Here is a 12649-nt window from a genome sequence, read left to right on the forward strand (position 1 = left end):
ATTATGTAACACACTGCCCATATTATACATTATATAAAAACCTTATGTGGCATGTTGTATTGTTCTTCAAATGGGGAAGGAACGGGACTGACAACTGTTTCACAAGTCTAATTTTAATTAGATTGGGCAGACACGTATTTGTTTATATAAAAAAAATAATTATCATTCAATGCAATTAAACATGGGGTTAGGGGTCACTTCATCGGAAATATTTTCTTACCATCTAAATACATAAATAAATGTATAAATATATAAAAGCCACTGTCAGAGAAAATGGGCACTGGACATCTTTCTCCACCATATATTCGCACAATACATATTTGTGTCCGTACATGTAAAATAGGTTGCACTTAGTTGGAAAAGAACGTACCCCTTCTTGTAAATTAAGCCCTTGCCTCTCGCTCGTGTCATATTTGCTGATTTGACAGGGTAGACCGGATTTGATAAATAAAGTAATCTCGAACGAAATAATTCGGTTATTTAATTTTCAACAATTGGAGTCTCTGAAATAAAGCAACGTTTCTCTCCCGAAACACAATGTCCTACCAATAAGTTTTTCAACGAATTGATTCATTAGTTCCCGAGATATTGCTCAAATTGTTTTATATCCGGGTTGAATGCTATTCATTTCACGGACCCACAAATACGGATATTAAACGTTTAGCTCAATATGGCTCGACGTGGAAACCCACTGATCAATACCTGTAATACCTTGAACAGGTAAAATAGACTCGGCATACTTACGGAGCTCAGGTGAGAGCAGGTGCCCGTGATAAGAAGTGGTCGGGACTGATTAATAGATTTTGAAAAGTTTGATCTCGAGTTAATCCACTGCAGTATTTTAAAACAGCTTCATTGAATGACATTTGTCCCCCGTATCACAAGATTCCCCCCTCCCCGATTCGCACTTTGCCCTCACCTTGTTCAACAGTGTTGTAGATCCCATTTTACACAAACTCATCTCGTTTTTTTTAAAGAGGGTTGGATGGCCGTGGCTATTTGGAGGCCATATTAATCCCCTTAAGACAGAGAGCTCTGCATGTGTAAAGATAAAGGAAAATGGTAAAGTTTAAAAACTGAATAATTATAGGTTTGTTTTTTTCTATACTAAATAATAGTTTACGGTCAAAAATATCATTACATCGATCAAACTTTGAGCCAGATTTGATGTGTAATTTGTTAACCACCCTCATGACCCTGCTTCCATAAATCTAGTTCTGTCACAGAAATTTAAGGTCGTAGCATAATGAACGGAAATGAGGTACAAGTAAGTGCCATACTTTTTAAACAACAGAAAGAGGAAAGGCAAGACAAGTACGGATGCACAGACTCTTAGTATCTTTAAGTATCTATGCTTAGTGTTGTTGATTTTATTAATTAGTTCTTGTTTATATTACTCTTAATCGTATCCTGATCTCAAGTCCTTTTCTCTTTGACTTGTCTAAAGTTTCCTCAAACCCTGGTATGATCTGTTTTTGTATTGTGTGTTATAACCTTTAACCTCAATTTATTTCAATTTTTAAACAACAGAAAGAGGAAAGGCAAGACAAGTACGGATGCACAGACTCTTAGTATCTTAGAGTATCTATGCTTAGTGCTGTTGATTTTATTAATTAGTTCTTGTTTAAATTACTCTTAATCGTATCCTGATATCAAGTCCTTTTCTCTTTGACTTGTTTAAAGTTTCCTCAAACCCTGGTTTGATTTGTTTTTGTATTGTGTGTTATAACCTTTAACCTCAATTTATTTCAATTTTTTCACTTTTTAATTTTTTTTCTGTTATTGTAGAACGCTTCCAAACAAATTAAGGGATTTAAATCTAAATTTCAAACTTGCATTTCAATTGATCCATATACAAACTGTTATTCCCGGTAATCTAAATTTTTGTAAAGGACAGTACCTTTCGCATTATCGCAATGTTTTGTTATATCCTATATGACAACCTCAAGTACGCATGCGTAAGAAGACGCGTTATCTCAGCCATGGAATAGTTCCAGTTGAGTAAAAAATACTACATAAATGCGTATGTTTGCGTTATTAGATGGAAGTGGTTATTAATGAGTAATTAGATCTGGACTTTAAGCAAGAGTAATAAATGTTGTTCTCTATGAATTGGACCTAAATGAACATGTGGAAAATTCGTAAAATGTTATAGGTTTTTTATTCTATTTTTTTTTATGCTAGAGTTCAATCATTGATTAATCCTTACAAAAATACTTTTTTGCTCTCCTCTACGATTTCAATATTCATTTATAAATTGTCTACTCAAAACAAAGTATCTTTGCTCAATTCGGAGTAGGGTTTATGTACCTTTAAATTTTTTTTTACAACAGGAGCGGAAACTGCAAGGAGAGATTGAGCAAAGGAATTCAATGCTGTTTAATGGGCCAGAGATAGAAATCGTTTTTAATGAATACATGTATAAGTACGTAAGGCTCCAAACACGATACTAAAACTTGTTTGTACATACGTCCATGATTTTTATGTTCATTCATCACAAGTTTTGCGGAATATAAATCAAAGAGAGACAACTCCTGAACATTGCCATTTAAAATTTGTTCAAATTTATAATAGGATAGAGAAAATAAATGTTGCTCACGCAACATGAATGATTGATAGCAAAGATCTACCAATCAATTCATATCATCAACAGTAGTCTAGATTATGATTATTTTTATTAGAATATATATGTATGAAAACTGAGGTAATATGCAAATCAGATTATTCGTTTTGGCAATAATAATTACAAGCATGTTGAAAAAATACAAAAACGTACTCGAAGAATAAAATGAACAACAAATATAGATTAGATAATAAAAAAAAAACATAATGTAAATGTATTTACTTTAAACTTGAAAAAAAAATGCATTTCTCACAAATGACTAGAGTACTTCCCAATAAATGCCGCAGTAGTTTTGAGAGGTAAAATACTTCCAATTTACGTTAGATCTAATATCATGAATCAATGAAAGTGGTAAAATTGTGAAGCATATATAGATTGTAAGTACATGTACAACCATTAACTTAAAAAAAATGCATTTCTCACAAATGACTAGAGTACTTCCCAATAAATGCTGCAGTAGTTTTGAGAGGTAGAATACTTCCAATTTACGTTAGATCTAATATCATGAATCAATGAAAGTGGTAAAATTGTGAAGCATATATAGATTGTAAGTACATGTACAACCATTAACATGTATAATATCATTTGACTATCAGCATATCATCAGTGGTGACATTTATAAAACCTTGAATAACAATACTCGTATATATACATGTACTTGTATATGAGTTTGTGATACAAAATCATATATGTCCAAACTGTGATCCATACAATGTATTTCATTTGTTTTTCTGTCAGTATATTTCCTATATCAACACTTCATAATTCAATTCTTTTTCCAACAGCATATTAATTTTATGTACATACTTCAAAATTCAATTCTTTTTCTTTACTCTCCATCATTACGAACTTCATAATTTTATTCCTTTTTGTATTACCATGATCTCTACTGCATACTCATGCTTAACAACTCAAAAATTTTCTCCAAGCACCTTCTCTATACTAATGTCTCATACTTCAATCGTGTTTCCATCAGCATGTTCTCTATATCCATGCTTCATACTTCTATGATTTGGCGGGTGGATGCCGGTCCTGGGCCGCTTATGTTGATACTTTCTTCCACTAGTTCACACAGACAGGCCCTGTTGTTCCTCGTGATGTGTCGTCTGCTCGTGCTCTCTGGGATGGTCGTCCAATGGATCAAGGCGTTGGTCATCTGTAGGTCTCTCAGCTTCTGATACATCATGTCGTCTGCTGTTGTCTAATGATAACAGTTAAAAATAGTAAAATTTATATCCTTCTTCGCGCCATAAAGATGCATTGGGCCGGTGCTTATCTTATTTTTCGTGGTGTTAAGTGGAGTCATTGACCAGCGTAAACTGGTACCCAATTTTAGCTGGGTGGACTAACAAACTAAAAAACAACCTTTTACAAAAATAAATCTTGATATAAACATAAGGCATTATATCATCTGTTCGGCTTTGGGCTTTGTTTCATAAAATTTAATGATGTACTTTTAAACCTGCAATGCTCTGATTTCTGTGTTAAAATTATGTAATCAGAAGTAAGTACATCTACCTGTATTTCATCTTCCGTCATCGTTGGCCTCTTTTTGGCCAGCAGGAGACAAATATATTTCTACAAAAAAATCTTATGTATATGATTACAGATATTGTTCATGCAATAAAGGTTCCAAAGTATAATTCAAGCGCATAATTAGATTTTGTCAGAATACTCGATAGCAATAGTACGAATTTCATAATTTTAAACTCACCTGACATTCAGTGACGTCATACTTAAATATATTTAGCTTATGATTATGACAAGGAAAATCCTAAATATGTTTGCTTACGAGAACATCAACAAAACATTTCTTGTTTTCATTTCCTATTATTCTTTAAAAATGAAACATTCATTTTTGTATTAAATTGGTGCATGCAAATGTGTATGTAGCTACAAGTGATATCTTTGATAATGTAGGTGGATAAGGTTAGTTTTTTTGGGTTTTTTGTATATAATCTTTATCTTTAATTAAAACCACTGACCAAAACTAAGTCGTGAAATAATCTCAGCGATAAAGTTCGTTTCAACATCGCATGTGTACAATTCTAAAATGAGTTTAAATCAGATCTATCCGCTGCGACAACCCCCTCCCCTAAAAAAAGCATTGACCCCCAAGAATATGTAAAATATTAAATAAATTTGGCGACAAACGACAAAAGTTTTACAGCTTTAAATTTGAGGATGTTGTATCCTTTCCACAGCTAGAGATGCACAGGGCTCACTCTATGGGTAATTTTTTTTAAATTGATGACTTCACTTATTTCTCTGCTTTAGGACCATTCAAACAGTAAGTGCTATGGAAATTGTGCATAAAAAGGATACTGATGGTTTTAAAACATATGTGTCGTCGAAGAAAACCAAGCATTTACTTTTCTTGTAGAACTTTCTGTTGTGCTTAAGAAGCACTGAATGGATCGATGCGGACATCTGCAAAATATTACAAAAGTTGCCCTAAATTTAATAATAAAAATTGAATCCTAAAAATCGTATAGTTTGTCATTACTGGTAAAGACAATCAACGAATTGTCAAATAGATGGCTTGACTATTTTTTTTACAAAAACATTTAAATTAAGAGAAAGTCAATGAATACATATTGTAGGATGCAACTACAGTATGAATTAAAAATCGATACTACCTCTATGTAAGTTTTGAATCTAACAGTATATCTACAAAGCTTTCCAGTTGTTCTGTTGTTATTTTAGACTAGTATTCACATCACGTTTCATTTCTTCTCGGTTACAAAAGAGCTTTGTTCAGGCGCAAATTTTTTTAAAAACTTCTTTTCTTTTTTTAATTAAAAAATAATTTTTTTCTGCCTAAGTCATTTTTTTTAAACTTATTTTTTCTTTTCTAGGTGTAATATATCCTTTCTCATTTTGCTGTTTTTGTAATATTATGTTAATTCTTGCAATTACCAACCTTCTTCCTACAAAATGGCACACAGCAGAAGAAACAAAGGATCAAAAGAAGCAATAAAGTGATACCAACAATGTTCACTATGGCAAGGGGCAATGTGTTCTCTGTGGTGATGGGATTTTCATAAGAGACTGCGGAATATTCCATTTGTAATGCAACAAAATTCATTCCACCAAAGAAACAGCAAATGGTTAAAGTCAATAATAACAGCAACAGGAAGCGCCACTTTGTAACCAGCAATGGATAGTTTCGGAGAAGCCTCCGGGAGTTCAGATCTTTAATAAGATCGAAGTAATGTGTGGCGCACTGAAAAATTGAAATTCTAGCCACTAAAAATATGTTTGCTGAACATGTACATGTATAATAAATACGAAAAAAAATATTTCCCCTAAAATTTCTTGCGCATAATTTTTATTCATCGAAAGATACAGTGTAATTTGTACTTTTCCGACATAGGATGCAGTAACCAACAAAATGTTCAGAATATTACATATGTGTTTACAAACGCCTTTCAGTTCATTTGAAATTTTTAAAATAGGATAGAAAAACCTCCAAAGGTTCCAGATCAAATGTGGCGAATTTTTCCATTTCATGATTGTCCAGCTGGGGAAACCTGTAAGCGAACCCGTGCTTTAAAATCTTTGTTTGTGACGCAAATTTCTGACAAAGGAAAGCCCCACTGGATTTATGCTGAGAAGATCCTGCAATATATAGTAAGAACAGAACGTAAGAGACACTCAGACATTTAAAAATTGCATTTCTCACATAATGGTGCGCAAATGTCCGTCCCCAAAAGTAATAAAAAACTCTATCACTATCACTGAAAATATTTTAAAGTGCAAGACTTTAATACTGTCCTAGAAAGGAAATAAAAACTTACCATTGCGATCTTTGTGAAGGGGATCGATAGAACCTTGAAAAAAAAGTTATATAAATCAAAATATGTTAATAAAGTTATAAACTGTTAGGCAAAATGCTTTTGCAAATTGGTACCTTTGTGAAACTGAAATTAAGTAGCTTGTAAAGAGATTCCATAAATCTAAACGAGAGGTTCCGCACCTTTTTTTTACTATGTTATATTAAGAAGCTGGTGGTTTTAGTTTTTAGACCATGTTTATTAATTATTTCATCATATTTAAATCACCAATTAAATATCAAATTTTAAATTTCAATATTTTGATAAAATTTAGGGCTTTGATTTGTTGCAACCCACCCTCCTTAATATACTTTTCTCGACACACCAGTATTTTATTTCATGGATCGATAAAAAAAAAACCAAAAAATTATTTTACAAAACAGAGACCAATATATAAGCTTTCAACCTTTTTTTTTCCAGTGAAAGGGGTATTGGTCAAATAGAATATTTCCCCCACTAACGATGTCCACACTATGGGAAACTGGAAAAACTGCAGTCTTGCATTTAACGGACATGATCACGATTTTCACAAAAAATTATTTTATCGAATTAAATGTTTACAATGCTTAAGCGAGATATTTTAAATAGGAAACAGTAATTTGAGGGTCTTTCGTTGAGTTATAAGTGAGTTACAGAGCTTAAAATTATATGTTATGTAAACAAAGCTTTTGTTTACATTTTGAATGTTGAAGTGAAAATTTCAGTTTTAGACCTAAATGAATGTTTCAAACGTTAAGAACTGTTTATCTGCTTAAAATGAATAAGAAGATAGACAAATCAGCTTGAAAAATATTTTTTAATGGCAAAGTGAACATATGTAAACAAAAACAGGGCAGGAGCCTTGTTTACTTGATAAATAATTGTTAGCCCTGTATCTTGCTTATAACTCTACAATGAACTCTCAAATTTCACACGATCATTAGAAAAGCATTGTAAAAATTGAATTTGACCAATGCCCCTTTATTGCAGGAAGTAAACACGTGTATGGCTAAATCCCATTATAATGGCATCACAAGTTAAAAATATACATTGTATGACAACCCCCCCACCCCCCCCCCCCCAAATCAGTGAATTTTTCTAAACTATATCCCTGTTACATAAGACACACTTCCATGCACGGATCGGGGGGGGGGGGGGGGGGGGAGGGGGGATCCGGATCCCCCCCCCCCCCTGAAAAAAATTCAAATTTCAAATTACCAAAAATATGCCTCGACCCCCCCCCCCTTCCCCTCTGGCAAACTCAAACCGTCGGACCCCCCCCCCCCCCCATCCTTTGGAAAAATAGTCTGGATCCGAGCATGACTTTTTTAAGACAATTACCTGGATTCAAATAAGCATCATAAATTTTTGCCGGCACGTCAAGTTCTTTCTGAGCATCAATATAAACGAATGACTTCAAAAAAGGGGGTAGTTGTTTTTCCAAAGGCCGAAGAAGTAATGGAATAACGCTTACGTCACACAAATCTTTGAAAGACAACTGGCATGCTTCACGTGCTTCCGTCACGCACCAATGACTTTGCGTATAATTTGGACTCAGAATTAATAACACTTTCACACTTCTCTGCATTTCATATGAAATATTTTCGTCGATGCTTTTACCGGGAACGAAATCGCGTTCAAAATTCATACACTTCATTTGAAATCTCTTTTCCATGTGCTCACAAATTTTGTTTGCATCTTCTCTGTCTTCGGCGCTGTACGATATAAACAAATGGTACTTCTTACAAGGGGGCAGTGATAAACTCTTCTTCCTTTGCACATGTTCATCTATCTCATGCCTTAAATCTTCAGCATCACCACTAGTTTCAACACTTACTGGGTTAAACATTTCTTGGTCGCCACCCAAATCACTTTCGATTAGATTTTCCAAAGACGATTGCCGCAGCAATCGGTCGGCCGACATCTTTGCTGTTTACTTTTTCTTTCGATACATTTTCCACGCAGTACGGAACCACATACGAGCACTAAAAAAAGTGTTTTTTTCTTTGTTGCTAATTTATTAATTTAGATGAGTATAATTCATTTTACAAGAACACTGTTATTATGTACGTGAAATTCTCACTTCAAAAGGTTATCAATTGCATCGACTAATCAAAAACAACGGTGCTCTCTAGGTGTACTTTGGATTAAAATAGAATTACTTTCATTTTGCCGTTCCATAGTTTTGTAGCCGATTTTTTTTAGCGCGATGAAGCAATTCCTCTTTCTGTGCTTTTTGTGGACTCTCTTCATTTGTTCCAGTCAGGTATGATCTATACGTTACATACTGTAAGAATGAACATCTGCATATTATGATTATACATATGCCAAAGTCTTTTGGTGTACTTGTTATAATATATTATAGACACATGACTTCAAAGTATAGACTAGTTTTTTTTGTTCTAAAATTAGATGCCATGCTGATGCCATGTATATATATACACACACAATGTATTCTTTATATATATATAGAGTAGAGCGGATATATATATAGAGTAGAGCGGATACGATGCCCCTGTGGCTGACTCGTAAGAAAAGGTTACCTTACTTAGGTCAAAGCTACGCACGTAGAATCGGAAAGGGGGGGGGGGGCGGGGACAGGGGGACACGGTCCTGCCTCGGGCTTTTTAAATAAAACAAATTGTACAGTTATGGAGTTGCCCCGATCCCCACTTTTTTGGGAGCATGAAAGATAAGGAATATAGCAGGTTACAAGAAATATTACGCCAGTTCAAGAAATGTTTACATTTTTGTCCTCAAATGTACAAGATGACCGAACATCCCTCCTTCCTAATGTATATAAAATGTACATAAAAACCAACTTTGTAGCGAAAAAATCTTAAGTTTGCAAACTCCAAGCAGAAAACAGTGTAAACATGTGTATGTATCACAGTGCCCTCGGCTCAGCCTCGGTCCGGAACCCCGGAGTCCGCATGGCTCTCTCCCTAGTCTCCTACATGTACCCGTCAGATGGGAAGGGATCAATCACATTGGCCCTGGTTTGCGACATTGTTATTATACTGGACAGACTTAATTAAGATTTTCTGGGGATATATGTTTTCGGGTCTGTTTATTGTTCTCGTTAACATTTTTTATAATTTTTCATCTTAACCTGAATAATTTTCGTAATTTTGGTAAATCATATTAAATTAATTCCGTTTTTCATAGAAAAAAAACCTTATTTAGGTTAAATTAATGAAATTGCATGGACAATGTAAATCGTCTTATACAATGGGATTTATTTATTTTTCAATAGGTTTTTTTTTATATGTCATCAAAATACTGATCGGAATTTAAGTTAGAATATACTATCCTATTTATCTTCTTTCAGGGACAAGATATTGAATGCCTTCCTACTGAAGTAACTGTACAGGTGAAGGACTATTTTCAATGGCATTATTACTGCAAAAAAATCTGCCCCTACTCCCAATTCGTATACCGGAAGAAGTGTTATGACGCATGCCCACTAACTACCGCTCCTAAGGAAAACGGCTTCATCAAATACTGTGCTAGTGATTTTGAAAACTTCACTTGCCCAGATTCTATATGCCAAAAAGAATACCCTTATTGTTTCAATGATATTTGTCTTGACGCTTGTCCTGAATATACAGTTGGTTACAGGAAATCTTGCGTTTTGAATTGCCCCCCAGACGCCAAATTCGTTACAGCTTATTCTTGTGATGGAGTGTGCTATTCCGGAAATAAAAAATGTTCTTCCGAGTGTCCAGAATCCCACCCATTTGTATTTAAATCAAAATATCTTTACCATTGTTTGAACAAGTGCCCATCATTCACAGCTGTAAATAACAGGAAGTGTGAATTATCGTGTCCACTTGCTCGTCCTTATCTTCACAGTGGACGATGCCTCTCAAAGTGTCCCTTAACTCACCCGTTCGCGATGTTGCGGAACTCGCTCTTCAACGAGATACTTGTGTGTACAGATAGATGTCACGAGGGTATGGGGTCTTACAAAAATGCGTGTGTCTCAATATGTCCAAGTAAATCGCCAAACGAATATCACGGAAAATGTGTATCCTTTTGTGGAAAAGATCGGCCTTATGTTAATACAACACCTTCTAAAAAGTCTACCATATATCATCAGCAGTGTGTAGCAAAGTGTCCCAAAGAGAAAAATCTTTGGACAGAAAGGAATGAATGCGTATCCAATTGTCCAGAAACCACTATACTTTTTAATGATACTTGTGTAACTGAATGTCCAAGTGATTATCCATTGAACTACACGAAAGAAAAGAATGACAAAATAAAATATGAGTGTGTTGAAAGATGTCCAGAGAATACTTTCCAATACAAAGAAGTCTGTTTTGATATTTGTCCACCTTACTTAAAACATTACTTATCAAACTGCACGTTAAACTGTCCGAAAGCTTATCCATTTATATCAAGCGACAATGTCTCTTGTGTTCAGTCATGCCCAGCTTCTGAAGTTTATAGCGAGAACAAATGTGACAAAAGTTGTCCACAGGAGAAAAAGTACATCGTAAACAAGACATGTTTTGAATTTTGTCCGGATGCCTTTAATCTTCAACTAGAAACACAACAGGGTACCCTTTGTTTGAAACCACCTTGTCCCCCCAGTTTTGTTCTGGTAGAAGGGACGAACCAATGTGCACGTAGCTGTCCAAAGAATATGTTTATTATTGATGATGTGTGTAGAAATGTAAGCACATGTCCAAACGGAACATTCACAGAGAAGTCCTCCCATGGTACATTATGTACAGAGAAATGCTCCAACTCGCTTTATATTAATGGTAACATGTGCATAAAGAAATGTCCCTCTCATACTGTAATAGAAGACCAACACTGCAACAACAACTGCTCAGGCACCAAGCCATACCGTTTTCCTAGGGGCAGTGATTATGATAACCCAGCGATTCTTTGTGTGTCTGAATGCCCAGATGGGTATTGTATGTATCAGAATAAATGTATTTCCTGCAATGAATGCCAAGACCATCAGCAAGTAGTGTATAAAAACCTTTGTGTAGACAGTTGCCCACCCACCTATGTAATTGACAGCGATTATATTTGTTTCTATAACTCATATTACCTTCACAAAGGATTACAAGCAATGTTCTTTCTATTTACAATTATTTGCGTTTTCTTTATCATTGTTCTCTGCTGTTATAGAGGACCCTTGAAATGTTCAAGAAAATCGCCCGAAGAAGAACAAGTAAGTGTTGTTTTACATTGCAATATTATTTGACTGTAGAAGAGTAAGACAAAGAATAAGCTTTAAATAGACTTTTTTCATTTTCTCTTTTAGGAAGATTTAGCTAGTCTGATAGAAGAAACGGAGGAAAACCAAGAAGCTTGACCATTTCCTTTGGACAAATGCCAGTTATTTTTCTAGTCGACGTTTTTTTTTCTTGTTCTCTAAAAGCACATATTTACTCCAGTGCATCATACTTGAGCAAATACCTAATAATGTATACATTGGTCTTTTGGCAGCTCAAATACTACTGAAATTTCAATTATGTACCTTTTGTATAGGTGGTGCGGTTTCTTGAGTGTTTTATGGAATGATGACTTCCGTCGTATCATAACACGAGCGGCTGAACCGATTCTTGTGTTGAATTATGGGCGTTAGCACTTAAAAAAACTATGACTCCACGGCTAATTGTATGACAATTATTATATTAAGGAAGTCAAAGAATTCAGTACCTCCATTACAATGTAACATTGATAGTGCAAGCCATACTTGTTAAGAAGAATGGACATATACGTTCAACATGAGTATGCATTTTGATTATTAGTGTACGGGTTCAATGTTTGTGACATCATTTAAAATGTTGTTTTACCTACTTGTATTTGTCATAGTTAAATAATTACTGATATTTTCTTCATTGAAATAATATGTTGTAATTAAAATCTGTTTAATACAATTGCGAAGTTTGTACATCATTTTCTTTCGTTTTTATTGTTTTCCATAGATCTACTTCTGAGTGTTCTACTGGCTACTGGCCATGGGGCTGTAAAACTTAAACGAGCTTACTTTTGATCTGAGTCTCACTTTTACAAAAGGAATAGATAGCAGAAAAGTAAAGTGAGATTGTCCAAGTTTTATGGCCCCGGGGCCTGAAGTCACCGTTATTTTTCCCGTTATGTGAAGGTTGTAGTCATTCTTAAACCCCAATCACATTTTCGACAGTTTTTTAACGCAAAAATGGGATTATTCGGGCGACAGTCGGCAGTT

The 12649-nt window shown here is 34.6% G+C and overlaps 2 protein-coding genes across 2 annotated transcripts; one reads left to right on the forward strand and one right to left on the reverse strand.

Annotated features, from left to right (window-relative positions):
* Positions 1-2656: 2656 nt before the first annotated feature.
* On the reverse strand, positions 2657-8413 carry LOC128184489 (uncharacterized). The gene is made up of 8 exons (XM_052853997.1): positions 7780-8413; positions 6424-6456; positions 6093-6244; positions 5547-5849; positions 4949-5053; positions 4338-4373; positions 4142-4201; positions 2657-3824 (listed from the first exon to the last, which is right to left on the reverse strand). Exons 1-8 carry the CDS (start codon positions 8360-8362, stop codon positions 3621-3623), a joined length of 1476 nt encoding a protein of 491 aa, XP_052709957.1. The 5' UTR covers positions 8363-8413; the 3' UTR covers positions 2657-3620.
* Positions 8414-8541: 128 nt separating this feature from the next.
* Positions 8542-12336, forward strand: LOC128184488 (proprotein convertase subtilisin/kexin type 5-like). The gene is made up of 3 exons (XM_052853996.1): positions 8542-8704; positions 9770-11626; positions 11720-12336. The coding sequence occupies exons 1-3, from the start codon at positions 8648-8650 to the stop codon at positions 11768-11770; spliced, it is 1965 nt and encodes a 654-aa protein (XP_052709956.1). The 5' UTR covers positions 8542-8647; the 3' UTR covers positions 11771-12336.
* The last annotated feature ends 313 nt before the right edge of the window (positions 12337-12649 follow it).

This window comes from Crassostrea angulata, chromosome 5 (assembly GCF_025612915.1).
Source record: "Crassostrea angulata isolate pt1a10 chromosome 5, ASM2561291v2, whole genome shotgun sequence".
NCBI lineage: Eukaryota > Metazoa > Mollusca > Bivalvia > Ostreida > Ostreidae > Magallana > Magallana angulata.